The following is an 18,504-nucleotide window of genomic DNA, read 5'->3' as shown; positions in this document are numbered from 1 at the left end:
CACAGCCTGAAACCCTCTACCTTTTCATAAGCTTACCTAGGTGGTCTGAGTCCATACTGCCCTGACTGGACATGAGGCTTAGTCCCCGGCTGGGCCCAGTCTGGCTCCCTGGAGGGAGAAGGGAAATCCCTGGAGCTTCTCTCAACCCGTGGAAGCAGGGCCATGGATCTACAGTCCCTGGTCCTGACCATCAGACTTGGCTGTTCAAGTTCTCTCTTACCTCCCTGTGGCAGGCTAGGCAGGCTGATGGGAGGGGCCTCAGAATCCTCTGGGGAGCCAAGAGCTTGGGGGCTGGCTGTCAGGGCCTGAGGGGCAGGAGCCAGAACTGAGGTATCAGACCCAGAACACCCACAACCACCTACCTCCATTCCCAGGTCAGTCCAGGAAAGACTCACCTCCCCTTCAGCCCTATCCTCATGGCTGTGCCAGGCCCAGGCTGCAGGAGGGGGCTCCCCATGAGACCCACGTGACTGTTGGCCAGATGCCACAAAGAAGAAGCCACTGTCGGGGTCCTCAAGAAGAACATAGCCAGGAAGGTGGAGGCGGCGGAACTCCTAGGGAACAGGAGTTAAGATCACAGTTTAGGCAGAAGCAACCCTCTATATACATGGCACCTGCATACTTCTTCACTGAACCCTCACAACTCCCTGGTGAAGCAGATGTTACCATCCCCATCGCTCAGGTAAGGAGCCTAAGGAAAGGTTCAGTGATTTGCCTAAAGTTACAAATGCTAGTGACAAGGTTAGAAGATGGGTTTTTTCACACTGAGTTGGCCTGCCAGGCATAGGGCAAGGAGACAATATGGTGAGGTGGGGAGGAAGCATAATTATATGGACTCAAATAGACTTGTGCCTGGGGTCCAGAGAAGGATGATTCCCAAAGTGATCACGGGGTGTTCTGAGGGCAGCTTACCTCCTTGAATTGTGCAAGGGAACGCTCTGGCCCAAACACAAAACTCAGAGGCAAAGTTTGGCGAAGGCAAGTAGAGCGTCCAGGAGAGCTATGGATGTGGGCAGCCGCACGGTGCAGGGCAGGGCTCTGGGGGATGCTTCCTCTACGGAGTGCTGCCACCATTTCATCCTCCAGCAACCAACGGATCTTAAGTCAAAGGACAATGCAGGAAGTGGCAAAGGGCAGAGGACACAGGAGAGCACCTTCAAGAACGGCACCTCCCTCGCTTACTGGGGCATCACTTCACTCCCAGACTAGAAGATACTGTGCTTCACAGACTGAGGGAGCCCTCACTTCAAACACAGAATCACTCAGATGATGGAAAAGGTATCGGGTACAGATTTAGGGGTAGGGGGCTATCACTTAGGTTGAAGGAGGGAAGGCCCTCACCTCACTCATGGTGGTCTCAATCGCCAGCCTGTGGGGTGTAGCCAAGTTGGACAGGCCTGGGTGCCTAATTGGAAGAAAGGTTTAGATATTTCTAGAAAACAAAACTGAAGGGAAGCAAGATACTCTGAGAGGGATATAAAGAAGTACCTCTCTTCTCCTGGAGGTGGCAGTGGGGGCCCCAGGCCATCATCAGACCTTAAAGATGATGGCTGCCCTGGAGATCGTGGGAATGAAGCACTGCTTTCAGATGTTGACCTAAACACGGTAGGACAAAAGCCAAAGGTCAGTAGTTCCTTTCCTCCCAGAGCCTCCTCATCACTTCCTTCTTGAAATCCTCAAAGTCTTCTTGGTCCCCAAATGCTCTAGATTTCTGTAATGGTCCCCCAACCCAATAATGTCCCAGACCACTCCTCCCCCTCCCCGCCCCAAAATAAAACTTGCTACCATACCGGTGGTGCTGAGGGTCGGAGGCTGGGGGAAGTTCCACTTCTAGGGGCAAGGTAAGTACAAAGACATCGAGAGTGACACTGAGGTCCCTCAGGGGAACTCGGCCTCCAATGGGAGGACCCTCCAGACTGGAAAGCACCTGGCCTGGCAAGGGGGAAAAGTCAGGGGTTGCTGGGTGCCCTGGGGCAATACAGATACCTAGTTCTGAGTTCTAAACAGTGATACCCCTAGGTACTCCCCTACCACCAGAGAGGCAGGCAGGCTGTCCTGGGCCCTCGACCCTCCCCGGGGTACCCCCCAAGCCTCTCACCCAGGCAGGTGGGCAGGGTGCACACAGGTACTGAGCTGTGATGCCCACGTAGCCGCATGGAGCATGTGAGGTGCAGGAAAAGTGGTGGCAGATCATGCATGAGGGTCTCTGGCCCTGTGGGTGAGTCACCCCCCAGGATACTGAAGGAGTCTTCATCAGGGTTCACAGTGTCTGCATCAGACAATGAAACAGAGTCCAGCCCAGGGGGCCCCAGGTCAGGTTCGCGGCTCTCACGGTACTCCACTTCCAGCTCTGGGTCACTCTCAGTGACTACACAGCAGGCAGATGTGTCACCTGGTGATGCATGTCACGTTGTCAGTGGGAGGGGCCAGCAGTAAAGCCCCTGAATCCAGGCTTCCTCATCTTTACCTCCTTGCCTACAAACCTTCTTCTCCAATCAGCTCAGCCTCTGAAAACTCCAAGTCACTGACTTTTCTGTCTACTGTGTCCTGGGGGCCCTCATCCTGGCCAAAAAAAAAAAGAGAGAGACAGCTGAACTCAAGGCAGGATAGACAATGTATCCAGGCCTCAAGGAACTGGAACCAAGATTCAACAGGATTCAGGTGGGCTGCATGGGGCCTCCGGGGCTGGGGGATGAGGGAGGTAAGGAAGAAAGCACTCACTTCTCGCCTGCTAGATGGAGGGCAATAGAAGAAGTAGTGAGGATTGGAGGGCACTGTTCGGAAGTGGAGACGGCTGATCTCTAGGAACTTCTCCTGTCAGGGAGTCAGGAGGAGGCTATGTCAGCCAGCCCCAGAGCAGGACACCACCCCTTGCCCCAGAACAGTATACCTACATACCCCCAACTCAGGGGACAACAGTCTCCTGCCCTCTCCCCAGTTTCCCACCTGGATGAGGCTATGAAGGGCATCATGTGCCTGTCCTCTGAGCTGGCAGACGTCTGTCAGAGAGATCTCCGGGCCAGGGTCTAGATGGCCAGGCACACGAGTGCTCTGGAACTCAGGTTCACTTAAGTCCTCAGTCTCTATGCTAAGTGGTCAGAGTGAAGGGTGTTGAAATTAAGAACCACTAAGTCTCAGAGGAGCCTATTTCTAACTGGGGAGTAGCCTACTCCTGCCATTATCTCTAAGAAGGATGTTCAGCACACAAAGGAGCCAGGAGAGGCAGGGAGAACCAAATCATACATTCTGGCTCTAACCTTTCTTAATGGCTAGACGTATCTGTGAAACACAGCAGTGAGTCAGGATGACTCCTAGTTTTCTGACTTAGGCTGCAGGGTGGAGGATGATGTTGTTTACCATGAATGGAGAACACAGGTTTGACAGGAAGATGTGTTCATTTTGGAGGCCCACCGATGGGGGTCTAGAGCTCCAGGGAGGGAACCAGCTAGAGTTCCAATTTGGGACTCAGCAGTATACCCTCCCTCTGATTCTTCTGTTTCCCCAGTGCTAATACACTGCCAGTGCTAGAAAAGTACTTTTCTGCCTGCTTGCCTTCTCCCTGTTTCTCCATTTCATGGGGACACACAAAACCCCTAAGACGAGCTAGGGGATAAGTAGTGAGCAAAGTACACATAGTTCTTGCCCCTATTAAACTCACAGATTGGTGGGGGGATTGTTACTGTTGTATGGATATCCTGGAAATAAGCCTCTACTTTCACCATTGGCAACTTGGAACTCCCTATCCCATCCCAGCTCAGCTTTTTCGCTGGATTGGAAGTGATTCATTATAGGGGCTTTGTCTGTGCATCCCTTTATACATCATTCAAGTATAATCCTAACCTGGACTCAGAAGCTAGGACGGCTCGCTCTCGAGGCTCGGGACCCTCCTCGATGCTGCTGCTGAAGGGCCCAGGGCTGAGAGGACCAGGGCTTGGGGGTGCATGAGGCAAACCCCAACTGTGGCCACACAGTGTGAGCAGAAAGGGGGTGATGTCTACTTCTTGCAGTAGTTCCTCACAGGCATCCACTGCTGTCAGCAAGTCCTGGGAGGTCACACTCTGTGCTTGCTGCAAGCTCTGGAACAGCCCTGACAGAAGTGGAAGGGGCCATAGGATCAAGCTCTGGAAGAGCCTCTCTAGTCCTCATCCCTGCAATCCCTCTATCTCTTCCTCCTTAAGCCCCACTCCTCCCTGAAACTCCCTCATGTGGTCTTCTGCTCACCACGGACATAGCATCGCTGTGCATGCTCCTGCAGCAAAGCACAATGGTTGGCTGCCTCTTTGTACCTGGGTTCCATCCAGGCTGAGGTTGGGGAGGAGTGGTCGAGGAATTGAGTCCTAGGCATGGGAGGAAAAACAAAGCCCGGCCAACTCCCTTCATCATCATCCACCCACACTCAAATGGATCATCCACGGACTCTTACCAAATGTATTCACAGGCCACCAAGTTCAACTGATCTCCCTACAAATGCTCACCAAAGAGTTGGCAGGACAGGGCTAATAAACTGAGTTCCTGCCACTGACAGTCAACCTGTCTATTCATACCTAACAGTGTGTACCTGTGCCTTGGGAACCACGGTTAAGTGTCAACATAGGTCAACACTGAGGGCACTCACCGGAAGATGAGGTCTCGGGGTACCTGAGGGGGCTGCATGCCAACCATTTGCTCTCTCAGTGCTTCCAGGGAACAGCTATAGATGTAGACAGGACACCGGGTACGGGGCCCATCTGCCCCCTCAGTTTGGGGAGCCTGACGCCCAGTGAAAGCCTGTAGGTCCTGGTGGAAGGGTTGGCTCAGCTCTCCTTGATACTGGCCATTATCTGTGGGCAACAGGTGTCATGTGGTCTCAAATCCTCTATTTGTTTCCCACCCTGACTCCTGCTTCGCTGAATTAAGAGTGAGTAGCCTTACCACCGGCTGGGGTTACACTGAGGGTAGGAACTAGGGGCTTAGTAGTCTTGACTCCAGCTCCTCCCAGATCTTTGAGGCTGGTGGCCCCACTCCAATCCCCAAACTTAGGCTTTGTCTCCTCTTGAGAAGGTGCCTCCAAACCATAGGCAGCCAGATGCTGGACATCTGAAGAGGAAAAGAGAGATGTCTGGTGGGCCAGTGAGGTTAAGGGTTTGTAACTGAGGGGATTAGTGGGGAAAGTGAGAGATTGGTACCTGAGAAAGTAGCAGGGAGAAAAGTCAGAAACACATGTTGTGGGGTCACAAGTCTTGCATAGCAGCGCCACTGAGGGGACTGGGCTGGGCTGGAAGGCTTGAGAGTTTCAGGAGCTACACTCTTTAAGAGAGAAAAAGAAACTCAGAGCTGTTGATAAGGGAAGAGCCAACTCCCAATCTCTTCCTCCACTCTAGAGTCTTAGGTTGGACTCTAAGTGTAACCTTAGTTAAGTGCGACCTTAGTAAGTGTACCCTTAGTTACACTCTGAAAGACTTAGGACGAAGGGATATGACAGGAAGCTTTTAGTATCAAGAGTGATGGAAAGTTGGGGCATGAATACAGAGCAACAGAAGGAGGTTTAGTATGAAAAAGGCTCCAGGAGAAGAACGAGTGCTGACCAGGGTGGTAAAAGTCGAGTCTCCAGAGGCCAGGACACTGCTGACTGCTTGATCTTTTGGGACTCCATGGCCCTCCACTGTTGGTCCCTCTGGACCTACAATGTACAATGGGGATAGAAATAGTGGATGAGGGCAGGGCCAGAAGACAGGCAGGGCAAAACCCAAAGGCAAGAAACCATTGTGGGATGGGGGAAAGGGATGGGATGAGGCTAGAGTCTGATATTAGAGAAGAGGTGGGGAATTCAGGCTCACCTGAACCGTGGCAGGTGCGCCACAGCACCTCACTCAAGAAGGTTGCCTGGTCAGTGGTGGTCAGTGGGATCTCCCGGTCACTCAGCTCCTGCCCCAGGCAGCTGTGCAGCAGGCACAGCACCATGTCGTTGGCGGGACAGGGCCCCTCGGCGAGAGGGACACCCTCTGGCTCTGCCCAACACACACTATGCTCAGCACCAAGAGCCTCCTGCTGCCCACTCCCTTGATTCAGCCCTGACCAGCAAAGCCTCTTCTTTAGCCTCACAATTTCCTCCCGTCCCATCACTCACCTATTCGTTGACTCCTCTGCTCTCTGTTCTCTAATTGCCCCAGGCTTGCTGGCCCATTAAGGGTGAGGTGACTTGGTACAAAATTTACCCACCTCGGGAAAGCAGAAGGAAGAACATCTGGAGTTGCTGGCACTGTGGCAACAATCCCATTAGGTCAAAATGGAAAGGGATCTCATAAACACATGTGTCTCCTCCCTGGTCCAATGCTAGAAGTGAGAGAAAGAAGCTAAGATACATCCTGAGAACTGGCTTACCTGCCTGTGGCTGCCTTCTCCCTACCCACCTCCCTGTTCCACCCAGCGGGTCACCATCCCCACTGACCATCAGAAATCCTTGGCTCTGGGGGCAAAGGACTCCATTCCTTGCTCTGGCACAGCTGTATCAGGTATTCAAAGCTCAGCATGGAGCCTATGCAGGCAGCATCCCGTGGATGGAGCTAAGGGGTGAACATCAGAGGTTAGGAATCAGCTCCACCCAGCCTGGAGTGCTCCAGCCCCCAGCCTCAAAGCAGCCCAGGCACTCACAAACATTCAGGATGCACAGACCCAGAGGGGCAAGGACACCTGCAGGCTGTGTATGGTACTCCAAAGGAGAAAGCATCCAAATATGGTAAGGAGTGGTGGGAGTGTTTTGCAATTACTCACAGCTTGAGGGATCTCAGAATATGTCAAATTCTGGAGGTGCTTCCAGCTTTCAGGGCCAGGTCCCACGCGCCCACACTGTGGCTCCACCCAGACCTCTGTGACCAGATTGAGCTCTGAGTCTCCTTCCAGAGCCTCCACCTCCACATCATTGTCATCATCTGTTGAGAAACTAACGGAGGAAAGACACTGAGCCCAGGGGAGAAGACAGTCCAATCCTCAACCTTATGGCAGAGAGTTAGCCCTGTGAAAGACGGGAAGAATGCGGCAGAGAGCAGAGCCACAGTGTGACATAATCTGCCTGCTGAAGCATCTAAAAGCAACAAATGTCCCCCACTCTAGGATAAAGATGATCTTAAGATATGGGACACAGAATTTAGGATAAGAGGGAGTAAGGATAAGGGGAAATCTGGAGAAGTGGGTCTCAGGAGGCATCAGGTCTCACCTATCTTTGGTGGAGGTAGAGTGTGGGGGGAAAAGGATGTACTGGACAACGCATGTGTGTTTCTCATCAGCTGCAGCCTGCCCAGGCGGCTCATTCTGTGGTAAGATAGAAGATCTTGGGCAAACTTGAGCCAATGCAGAGATCCAGCCTGATCTCACCCTGGCCCTTTAGTACCCTTGCTACATTGTCTATGAGATAATCTCTCCAATAGTCCCAACTCAGTGCAGAAATGAGTGTCCCCTGGATTATCACAGACCTTGGTGTGCCATCAGATGGAATGGCACGTACCTGAACTGGCAGCTCCAGGACCATGTTGATGATTCCTTCCCCACTGCAGGCAAAGTGGAACCCTTCAGAGAGACGGACTCTGCAGCCCCATAAAGGTAGGGGCAGAGATGGGATGGGATGGGATGGGATGGGGGGGAGGAGAGACCCATCAGAGTACAGCCTCCCTTTCATCCTGTTTACATACCCACCTCCCAGCAGCCAGCAAGCAGCCTAATCTTCTGGTGGTCCTGCTCAAGACTACTGGACCTTCAGAATTTAATAGGTTCAATGATTACTGAAAACCAAACCAAACCCATTGCCATTGAGTCAGTTCTGACTCACAGCGATAGCCACTGAGTTTCCAAGGCAGTAAACCTTTTCCAGAAGTAGATTGCCCCATCTTCCTTCCACAGAGTGGCTGGTGGGTATGAACCACCAACCTTCGGGTTAGCAGTCAGATGCCTTAGGCACTACACCATCAATGAGTACCAGAGGCCAAAATAAACAGACTAGAGTGTGAGCAGGAGGGGTGGGCAGTAGCACAGTCTGCTCTGTGTTGGATATGTTGCACAGCAGCAGTGGCAGAGACAGGGGCTCACAGAGGGGCAGGAAGTGTCTTAGTTAGGTTTTCTGCTAGAGTCCAAAGCCAGCATCCACACACTCTCTCTCTCTTCCTGTACCAAGCTGCCTGGCAGGCTCAGATGACGTACTCAGTGAGGATGGAGAGCAGCTGGGCGATGGCACTGAGAGGCAGTGCAGGGGCCAGCCCTGATGCGACACTCCAGACCCAGCGCTGATGGTAGAGGTAGCGGGACAGTGATGCTAGGCTAGAAGAGGCTGAGCGGCCTGATACCAAGGGCAGTGGCCCTGGTGGCTCCAGTGTCAGCAGGAAAGGTGCCCGGTAGTCCAGGGGTAGTTTCTCATACCTAGGAAATAGGGGCAACTCAACAGTTGATCTCTGTTCATATCCAGCTAAGCACCACCACTCTACATGTTCCTAGGCCCCATCCCCACCCTCTCTACCAACCTGATAAGTAGCTTGTCCAGTGGCTTATGCAGGACCACAAGGCAGGGCCGGTCAGATAGGGCCTGTTGTGGTCCCAGCATGGGGGGTGACTTGGAAGGAGAGTTGCCCCCACCAAAGCCTGCCAGCCCTTTTCGTTTCACCTTGGGTGTTGGCTCCTTGCTTTGTACTCGGTGGGGGAAACGTAACTGCAGGATCTCTTCCCGCAAGTCTGACACAATCTGTGAGGAAAATGGGATCAGATTCTCCTACTCTTATCTCCTACATGGTCTGGGAGAAGGGGCCCACAGATAAGGTGAATTTTCTCTCCTCCGAGTTTTACTTGGTCTGGGGGTTCCTCTCTCTAGTAGGCCTGGCCTGTGGGGTTTGTAGAGACAAAGCTAATTTAAAGCTAATTTACACTCCTTGGTCAAGGAGTTAGTTGGGATCCAACTCACCTTGTGCCGGGCCTGTGCTGGTGTGCCAATGGGAAAACCCAGGCGGAGAACCATGCATGGGGCCTTGGAAATGATGCGAACCATGTAAAAGGAGGAAGGGGGCTGGTCTGGGGCACTGGGGAGAAATGGGAGTTAGTAAGCATTCCTAGGTTTAGACTTCATGGGTTTAGGAGGAAGTAGGGGTAGTGTCTGAGGTTAGAGGAAGAGGAGCAGGATGAGGCAATAGGGGAAGAGTGAGGGATCGTTACTTTGCCCACCTGGAGAGCAGCTTGACATAAGAATAGCCTTCCACTAGCACAAAGCTGCTCCAGTCCCGAAGCAGAGAGGTCAGTGAGGAGTGGGAAATCCTGCACTGGATAGTGCTGTAGCGTCCATTGCTGCCCGGGGTGTGCAAGTGCTTGGGGATTGGTCTGGCAACAGTGAGATACAGATTGAGGTCAGACCTCCCCAGCTCCAATCTTGGGGGAAAAGAACAGACCATTAGCTATCTATTCCAGGCCCTGCCTGAGAATATGGGGGCTGAGGAGCAGAAAGACTAGGAAAGGACTATAGCTTTTCCTTGGCCAAGGTTGTTGTTGTTGTTGTTGTGTGCCGTCGAGTCGGCCCCGACTCATAGCGACCCCTCCTTGGGTTTCCGAGGCAGTATCACTACAGAAGTAGGATTGCCCAACCTTCCTTCTGAGGAGTGGCTGGTGGGTTTGAACCGCCAGCCTTCTGGTTAGCAGTCAAGTGCTTTAGCCACTATGCTACCAGAGCTCCTTGGCCAAGGTTAGTAAGGGCTTATCTGCTGGTATGTTTCTTGCTGCATCCCTTTCTCATCATTCCCTGAGCCCTCACCCCTGCTTCTCTATCCCGATGATGACCCAAGGAGATACCTACGTATCGTGCTCTAGGATTAGCACCAGGCGATGCATGTGCAGCCAACGCTGCCATGAATTAGCATCCATGGACAGCACTGGCTTCCAGTAAGCAGCAAACTGGGCATGGGATGAGTCGGAACCACTGTGCTGAAGGGAGAGCACCTGGGGACAGGAAAGATGACCCTATAACAGCATTCAAGACCAGGGTACAAACTCCAAACAACAAATACAATCTCAGGCAGACTCAGATTAGGGGGTCAGAGATGGCTATGGTTTAGGGCTATGGCCCAGCCTGGGGCAGAGGTAAAAAGCTGCCTCCAGTATAAAGGCTAGATTAGGATGACTGAGTACAGGGACAGACTGTGGAACCCTTCAAAGCTAAATCCAGGCCAAGAAGCTTGCCTGGCTTCTATCACTGACTTTGGAGGAAAACCCGAGCAGTAATGGCAGGACATCATGACGAGGCCCACTGCACATGAACATAAGTCACTTTATGTCAGTGCTAGGCTGACAGCCATGAACTGAGTGTAAGGAAAGCACAGGACAAAGAGAAGCTATGGTCTTCAGGAAGTAACAGTCCATAGTGGACTTCACAATAGGTGAAGGTGGTGGTAGGGGAGGCCAGAGTGTGCCAAGTGGAGACTGGGTGAAGGGTCTCACAGTCTACTGGGATACCACCACCCAGGCAATCTGCAAATCTTTACCTCTGATACCTGTGGTCTGCTCAGAGCAGCCTCTCTCTACAGATCCTTCTCCCCTTGGAGTTTGGGAACAGGAAGAAGAGATGTTCTCAAGACTAACACTTAGGGTTCTGGTTTGGGTGCCTCAGACTTTGGAGGGAAGGAAAAAGAAGGTGGCTCCAGGCTCCAGATGCTATGCCAATACAAGTATGAGGAGGAAGAAATGGGGACAATGAGCATCAGAGCCACTCACCGGGGTGGTGGAGCCAGGAGGGATGTAGAAGAGTGGCACTCCACTCTTGGTGCTGTCAGGAAGTGTGAAATGTTCTGGGACCGAGGAGAAGGACTGAAGGTGGGCTAGCATCTGGTCCGTCTGGTTAATGCTGCAGAACAAGGGTCAACCCTGAGCAACGCTGGACTCTGGCAGGTACATAGAAGGGGAGCCCCAGTCTGATTGGACCTCAGAGGAACATGGAACGCTGGACACAAGCCTGGTGCTTTGAGTGACTCTCTTCAGCTGCCAGTTTCACAAATCTGTTCCTCTCAAAAACAACTGGGGCATCATTCAATGTGTGGTGACTTTACTCACCTTTGTAGAGTGTTCCAGAAGCGCCGGATAACGTGGGTGCGATATAATGAACGAATGGGTTGCCTCAGAGCACAGGACACATCATGCAGAATGTCATAGCCACCTTCCATTGTCACTTCCACCCATGTTCCTCGAGGGCCCTCAGGCTCTAGGGGCCAAGGTGCCACAGCCACATACTCAATGCGCATGTTGTGTTTCCACAGCAGCACCAGCTTCACCTCCAGCTGGGAGCCTCCTTCAGAGGAAGCAGGAGAGCTGATTAGGGGAAGAAGGCATAGGACTCCAGGCCTGGGACTAAGTCCTATCCAAAACCCCCACCTACGTCATGAAACTCTAGGCTGGCCAGAGCTTCCATGCATTGTTTCACAGATTTCAGGCCCAGAGCCTGCTAACTCACACAAACAGAAGTGTGAAGGAGTAATCTGAAAACAAGGTATCATACTACTCTCATGTGATTCACCTTAGAAGAGGAGATGGAATTGGGAGGCTAAACCTTGAGGGCAACTCAAAACTGACTTGTTTCATACAGCAAGCAGGGCTTTTCACTGAGACATTCTTTCCCATGTAGTCCATGTGGACCTGTGCTTTGTTCAGCAAGTGCTCCCCCACACAAAAATCTCAGTACTGAGATATACTAGGGCCTAGAGACCCTTACCTTTGGCCAGTGTGACCTCTCGAACACTGTAGCCCTCTCGAAGCCGCACGGACACAGTGCTGACTAAGTCAGCTGGCACCTCCTTCTCAGTGTGCTTCTTCCGGCGCAAGGCCAAGGCAGGGTTGCTGCTTGCGGAAACCAGGTGCTCATTAAACAGGCGGTGCTGAGAGCCTAGGAGACCAGTGAAGGATGGGAAAAGTGAAAGCAGTCATTTGTCAGCTGACAGATATATGGGAGGAGGGGACTATACTGAAATCATGCAAAAGAACAGTGTCAGAGGTCTTTCAGTCCTCTACGGGCCCTAACTCTAGCCAATTCCTGCATAATCTCTGGGGCACGTTCTATACTCCCATCCCACATCCAACCCATCCTGCCTCTCACCACAGTAATATTCAGGATTCAGGGCTTCCCCACTGCGGAGGAAGGAGTAGAGGAGGAATGCCCGGTGATAGACAGTCAGACCCAGGTTGCCTGGCTCAGGCTCCGGACAAGTGGACAGGTAGGAGCCAAACGTTGCCATTGCGATAAACTTCATCAATTCCACATTGGGCACATGGCCAAAACTGCAGTCATAAGAGTAAACTCCTCCCACCTGAAAAAAGTGGCAATTAGAGACCTAACTCCAAGAGAGGCACAGGAGAAGGAAGTGGGTAAGAGAGGAAGAGACTGGGCTATGTGGCTGCTCCTTCCTTAAGCCCTTCTGTCCAAAGCCCATGCCACTTGGCCACATGTTTCTCTGTCCCTCCCCAACACCAAATACCAATCTCCCTCTCTTCACTATAAATTTCGGCAACTGTTCACTGGCTTCTTGCCATCACCCTGAGATACTGCAATGTCTCTCAAACAAAGTACTCAGCAAGCTTTGTTGTTGTTATGTGCCGTCAAGTTGACCCAACTCATAGAGACCCCTCCTTGGGTTTCCAAGGCAGTATCACTACGGAAGTAGATTGCCCCATCTTCCTTCCGAGGAGTGGCTAGTGGGTTTGAACCGCCAGCCTTCTGGTTAGCAGTCAAGTGCCTTAGGCACTATGCTACCGGAGCTTCAGCAAGCTTCAGGGTCCATAAAAAACACCTGGGGATTTTGTTAAAATGCAGTAGATCTGAGGTGGGGCATGGGATTGTAAATTTCTAACAAGCTCCCTGGTGATGCCAATGCTGCTGGTCCTGGGAACCACATTTTGAGCACCAAGGCTCTAGATTGTTGTTGTTGTTGTTGTTGTTATGTGCCACTGAGTCGGAGCCCACTCATAGCAACCCCTCCTTGGGTTTCTGAGGCAGTATCACTATGGAAGTAGATTGCTCCATCTTCCTTCTGAGGAGTGGCTGGTAGGTTTGAACCACCAGCCTTCTGGTTAGTAGTAAAGTGCCTTAGGCACAATGCTACCAGAGCTCCTAGGCTCTAGATTAGGATTTAGCAAACTACATACAGCCAACAGCCCAAATCTTGCTCATCACTTATTTTTTGTAAATTTTTTGTGAAAGTTTTATTGGAACACACCCATACCAACTGATGTCTATGGCTGTTTCCTTCTACAACAGTAGGGCTCAGTAGTTGTGACAGAGAGTATATGGCTGCAAAGCTTAAAGTATTTACTATCTGGCCCTTCAGAGAAAAAGTTTGCAAACTCCTGTTCTAGATGATTTATTCATTTAATTGACCTCAGGTCTTTAACTCTCATCTCCAGTAACTTTATCCAACTTACCTGCCCATTGGCTTTCCTGGAAGTACAGGTACATATGGTTCTTATTTAGCCTTACTTCAGTGCAAGAAAAGGAGCTCTGGTGGTGTAGTGGTTAAACCATTTGGCTGCTAACCAAAATGTCAGTGGTTCAAACCCACCAGCTGCTTCGTGGCAGGTGAGGCAGTATGCATCTGTACAGATTTACAGCCTTGGAAATTCTATGGGCATTTCTACTCTGCCCTAAAGGGTTACTATTAAATGGAATCAGCTTGATGATAGTGGATTTGGTTTTGGTTTCAGTGAAAGAAAGGAGCTCTGGTGGTGCAGTGGTTAAGGCATTTGGCTGCTAACCAAAAGGTTGGCAGTTTGAACCTAACCGCAGGAGAAAGATGAGGCAGTCTGCTTCTGTAAGGATTTACAGCCTTGGAAACTCTATGGGAAGTTCTACTCTGCCCTAAAGGGTCGCCATAAGTCAGAGTTGACCCTGGGCAGTGAATTTGGGTTTGGGTTTTAGTGCAAGAAGAGCACTTAGTGGCACAGTGGTTGAGTGTTCAGCTGCTAACCTAAAGGTTGGCAGTTTGAACCTTCCAGCCACTTTATGAGAGAAAGAAGTGGCAGTCTGCTTCCATAAAGATTTATAGCCTTAAAAGCTCTCTGGGAAGTTCTACTCTGTCCCAAAGAGTCACTGTAAGTCAGATTGACTTGATGGCAGTGGATCTGGCTTGGGCCAGTACAAGAAAAGGTTGAGGCCTTTTCAGTGATTTAAAAGCTGCACATGCACAAGCGAAGGTGACTGATGAAGAATTTGTTGCAAGAAGGGAACAAATGGAGGAAATGGAAAGTAAAAGAGCAGAACAGAAGATTTCAAAAGGGCAGCTTGAGAAAGAGAAGTAAAGTTTTATAATGAAATGTATAAAGACCTGGAATTAGAAAATCAAAAAGGAAGAACACACTTGGCATTTCTCAAGCTCAAAGAACTGAAGAATAATTCAAGCCTCAAGTTGCATACTGAAGAATCCTATGAGCAAAATAGTGAATGATGCAGGAAGTATCAAAAGAAGATGGAAAGAATACACAGAGCCCCTGTGTCAAAAAGAAAACTGGTCGACATTCAACCATCTCAGGAGGTAGTGTATGATCAAGAACTGATGATACTGAAGGAAGACCAGGCTGCACTAAAGGCATTGGCAAAAACAAGGTTCCAGGAATTGATGGAATAACCATTGATATGTTTCAACAAATGGATGCAATGCTGGAAGCACTCATTTGTTTATGCCAAGAAATCTGGAAGACAGCTACCTCGCTAACTGACTAGAAGAGATCCATATTCATGCCCATTCCAAAGAAAAGTGATCCACAGAATGTGGAAACTATCAAATAATATCATTAATGTCACATGCAAGTAAAATTTTGCTGAAAACAATTCAGGAAACTGCCAGAAATTTAAACTGGATTCAAAATTGGATGTGGAACGAAGTATATCATTGCTGATGTCAGATGGATCTTGGCTGAAAGCAGAGAATACCAGAAAAATGTTTACCCTGTGTTTTATTGACTAGGCAAAGGTATTTGACTGTGTAGATCATAAGAAATTATAGATAAAATTGTCAAGAATGGGAATTTCAGAACACTTAATTGTGCTCCTGCAGAACCTGTACAAAGACCAAGAGGCAGGACAAGGAGATACCACGTGGTTTAAAATCAGGAAGGGTGTACATCAGGTTTGTATCCTTTCACCATACTTATTCAATTTGTATGCTGAGCAAATAATCCAAGAAGCTGGACTATATGAAGAAGAATGTGGCATCAGGATTGGAGGACGACTCAGTTAACAACTTGCCATATGCAGCTGACACAACCTTGTTTACTAAAGTGAAGACAATCACTTGAAACATTTACTGATGAAGATGAAAGGCTACAGCCTTCATATGGATTACACCTCAACAAAAAGAAAACAAAATCCTCACAACTGGATCATTAAGGAACATCATGATAAATGGAGAAGATTGAAATTGTCAAGGATTCACAATCAATCAACACCCATAAAAGAAGCAGGCAAGAGATCAGACCACATATTGTAGTAGGCAAATCTGCTGCAAAAGACCTCTTAAGGATCAGGTTTGCTGGTCTGATAGAGCCTGGTGGAACCCCGGAGACTATGGCCCCTAGCTGCCCTTAAGGTCTGGAATTGAACTCACTCCTGTGGCTTCCAGCCAAACAAGACAGGCATATGAGCTGAACATTTACAGTAGGTAGGTACACACTCCTTGGAGAGATCAATCATGGGAGAACACAAGGGCTGTGTATGCGCAGGGAGACAGCTCCGGGAACAGGAGTGCATGGGAGGGAAGGACATAGGAAGATGTAACTATGGGGATGAAGTGGGAGGGGAGCTATTGCACTGTGGGAAACTGCAGTCAATGTCATGAGACAAAGTGTATGCGAATTGCTGTAATGAATCTGCTCTGTAAACTTTCACCCAAATCACAATAAAAATTTTTTTAAAAAAGACCTCTTTAAAGTTAAAGAGCAAAGATGTCACTTTGAAGACTTAGATGTGCCTAACCCAAATCATGGTATTTTCAATAGCTTCATACACATATGAAAGCTGGACAATGAATAAAGAAGACCCCAGAAAAATTGTCGCATTTGTATTGTGACATTGGTGAAGAATACAGAAAATACCATGGACTGCCAGAAGAATGAACAAATCTGTCTTGGAAGAAGTGCAGCTGGAATGCTTTTTAGAAGTGAGAATGACCAGACTTTGTCTGTTGTACTTTGGTCATATTATTAGAAGAGATGGATCCTTGAAGAAGAATATCATGCTTGATAAAATAGAGTCAGTAAAAAGGGGGAAGACCTCAACGAGATGGAATGATACAGTGGCTGCAATGGGTTCAAGCACAGCAACCACTGTGAGGATGGTGCAAGACCAGGCACTCTTTTGTTCTGTTGTACAGAGGGTTGCTGAGTCAGAACCTTTTCTCTCTGGCGCATAACAACAGAGTTTGGTTCAATGCTTCAAGGTAAAGGAAAATTTACATAACAACAGATGGACATTCATAACCCTAGTGACTTAAAGTACTTAACTTTGCAATATCAAATTACCACATCCTACTGATTACACACAGCCTTATTCTTTTAGTTTCCTTTCACCCTCCTCCTCCTGTTGTTCTTTGACTTCATTAAGACCTTCAGTTCTTGAACCCCTCTGCTCTCTCCAAAGTCTATTCTCACCTTCTTGACAAAACTCCTTTCTTAGTCCAGCCTAAAGCCTACATTCAAGGAATTCAATAACCATCATTATCATCTCCCTGAATCTCTTTTTTTTGCTTCCACCTCAAAATCCCAACTAGGATCACAACCCTTACACCTGCTGCTATGGAGTGAATTGTGTCCTCAAAAAATATGTATTGCAAATCCTAACCCTAATACTTGTGAATGTAATCACATCTGGGAATACAGTCCTTTGTTAAGTTAATGAGTCTATCAGTATAGGGTGTGTTTTAAACAAATCACCTTTAACATATAAAAGGAGCAGATTAGGTACATAGAAAACCAAACCAAAGTCACTGTCATTGTTTGGACTCAGAGTGACCCCTCCTTGGGTTCTGAGGCAGTATCACTACGGAGGTAGGTTGCCCAATCTTCCTTTTGAGGAGTGGTTGGTGGGTTTGAACCCCCAGCCTTCTGGTTAGCAGTCAAATGCTTTAGGCACTACACCACCAGAGAATAATCAGTCATTTGAGATCTGAAAGGCAGCATTTGCCCAAGGAAGGCAGGAAAGGATACAGAAGAAGGAAGAATGGAAATGAGGAACACAAGGAGGAGGTAGGATAAGTGACATTACATCACGCGGATTACAATCAATGGCATGATAAAAAGATGTGTACAAATTATTGAACAGAAAAGTGATTTGCTCACCAAAGAAGATATTCAGGCAGCCAACAAACATATGAAGAAATGTTCCCGATCATTAGCCATTAGAGAGACGCAAATCAAAACAACATTGAGATATCAACGCATCTTAGCAAAAATTGCAAAGTTCAACAAGACAGAAAACAACAAATGCTGGTGAGGGTGTGGGTGTGGAGAGACTGGGACTCTCATGAACTGCTGGTGGGACTGTTAACAAGGTACAACCACTGCAGAAAATGGTATGTTGCTCCCTTGTTGTTGTTATGTGCCATTAAGTCGGACCCGACTAATAGTGGCCCCTCCTTGGGTTTCTGAGGCAGTATCACTACGAAAGTAGATTGCCCAATCTTCCTTCCAAGGAGGGGCTGGTGGGTTTGAACCGCCAGCCTTCTGGTTAGCAGTCAAGTGCCTTAGGCACTATGCTACCAGAGCTCCCAATAAATATTTGTGGAAGTAGATTACTTCATCTTCCTTCCACAGAGCAGCTGGTGGGTTTGAACTGCCAACCTTCTGGTTAGCAGTCAGATGCCTTAGGCACTGCACCACCAGAGCTCCTGTTGCTTCCTTAAGAAGTTAGAAATAGAAATACCAGCAATCTGACTAGTAGGAACATATCCTAAAGAGGTGAGATCTGGGACATACCTATATCCATGTTCATTGCAGCACTATTTATAACAACCAAGAGACGGAAACAACCTAAGTGCCCATCAACAGATAAATGGATAAGGAAACTATTGTTCATATACACAATGGAATATTATGCAACTTTAAAGAATAATGAAGAATCAGCAAATCACGTCAATAACATGGATGAACTTGGAGGACAGTGTGCTGACTGAAATAAGTCAATCACAGAAGTGCAAAATACTGTATGAGTCCATTATTATAAAAAGCCAAGGAAAGGTTTACTGAGGGAAGGGGATTTTTTTTGTCAGATACCAGGGATGGAAAGGGAGGGGAAAGGAGGGAAAAGAGACATAACAAAAGCGTGTGATTAGTACAGTATCACTAAAGAAAAGGAAGACTTGGAGGGTTGCACAAGAGGTACAGACAATAAAGGGAAATACTATTGCATACAAAATACTGTATTATCAGTAACAGCAAACACTAACCTACAGGTGGCTATACAGGTAGGCAAGATGATCAGGTATAAATACACGAATGGGAAAGTTCGGGAGACAATATTCCTATACATAT

General features: G+C 48.9%; 1 protein-coding gene across 1 annotated transcript in view; it reads right to left on the bottom strand.

Moving 5' to 3' along the window:
- Positions 1-18,504, bottom strand: part of SZT2 (SZT2 subunit of KICSTOR complex) — a 73,720-nt gene that overhangs the window by 31,946 nt on the left and 23,270 nt on the right. The window contains exons 8-39 of the mRNA XM_042782564.1: positions 12,086-12,296; positions 11,705-11,875; positions 11,050-11,284; positions 10,714-10,843; positions 9,800-9,942; positions 9,178-9,330; positions 8,921-9,035; positions 8,487-8,704; positions 8,170-8,385; positions 7,481-7,559; positions 7,193-7,287; positions 6,751-6,919; positions 6,428-6,542; positions 6,199-6,312; positions 5,817-5,987; positions 5,565-5,659; positions 5,166-5,286; positions 4,912-5,076; positions 4,616-4,820; positions 4,222-4,337; positions 3,841-4,087; positions 2,947-3,088; positions 2,722-2,814; positions 2,484-2,562; positions 2,099-2,392; positions 1,791-1,932; positions 1,489-1,596; positions 1,342-1,405; positions 913-1,098; positions 396-554; positions 221-305; positions 37-108 (exon numbers count right to left, since the gene is read on the bottom strand). Coding sequence (XP_042638498.1) covers positions 37-108; positions 221-305; positions 396-554; positions 913-1,098; positions 1,342-1,405; positions 1,489-1,596; positions 1,791-1,932; positions 2,099-2,392; positions 2,484-2,562; positions 2,722-2,814; positions 2,947-3,088; positions 3,841-4,087; positions 4,222-4,337; positions 4,616-4,820; positions 4,912-5,076; positions 5,166-5,286; positions 5,565-5,659; positions 5,817-5,987; positions 6,199-6,312; positions 6,428-6,542; positions 6,751-6,919; positions 7,193-7,287; positions 7,481-7,559; positions 8,170-8,385; positions 8,487-8,704; positions 8,921-9,035; positions 9,178-9,330; positions 9,800-9,942; positions 10,714-10,843; positions 11,050-11,284; positions 11,705-11,875; positions 12,086-12,296 — 4,708 coding nt within the window. The remainder of the gene's footprint in view (positions 1-36; positions 109-220; positions 306-395; positions 555-912; positions 1,099-1,341; positions 1,406-1,488; positions 1,597-1,790; positions 1,933-2,098; positions 2,393-2,483; positions 2,563-2,721; positions 2,815-2,946; positions 3,089-3,840; positions 4,088-4,221; positions 4,338-4,615; positions 4,821-4,911; positions 5,077-5,165; positions 5,287-5,564; positions 5,660-5,816; positions 5,988-6,198; positions 6,313-6,427; positions 6,543-6,750; positions 6,920-7,192; positions 7,288-7,480; positions 7,560-8,169; positions 8,386-8,486; positions 8,705-8,920; positions 9,036-9,177; positions 9,331-9,799; positions 9,943-10,713; positions 10,844-11,049; positions 11,285-11,704; positions 11,876-12,085; positions 12,297-18,504) is intronic.

Source organism: Orycteropus afer, unplaced genomic scaffold, assembly GCF_000298275.1.
Source record: "Orycteropus afer afer isolate SDZICR_OR568_19922 unplaced genomic scaffold, OryAfe1.0 scaffold00370, whole genome shotgun sequence".
Classification (NCBI taxonomy): domain Eukaryota; kingdom Metazoa; phylum Chordata; class Mammalia; order Tubulidentata; family Orycteropodidae; genus Orycteropus; species Orycteropus afer.
Note: the sequence above shows the minus strand (reverse complement) of the source record. Positions and strands in the feature narration are given on the sequence as shown.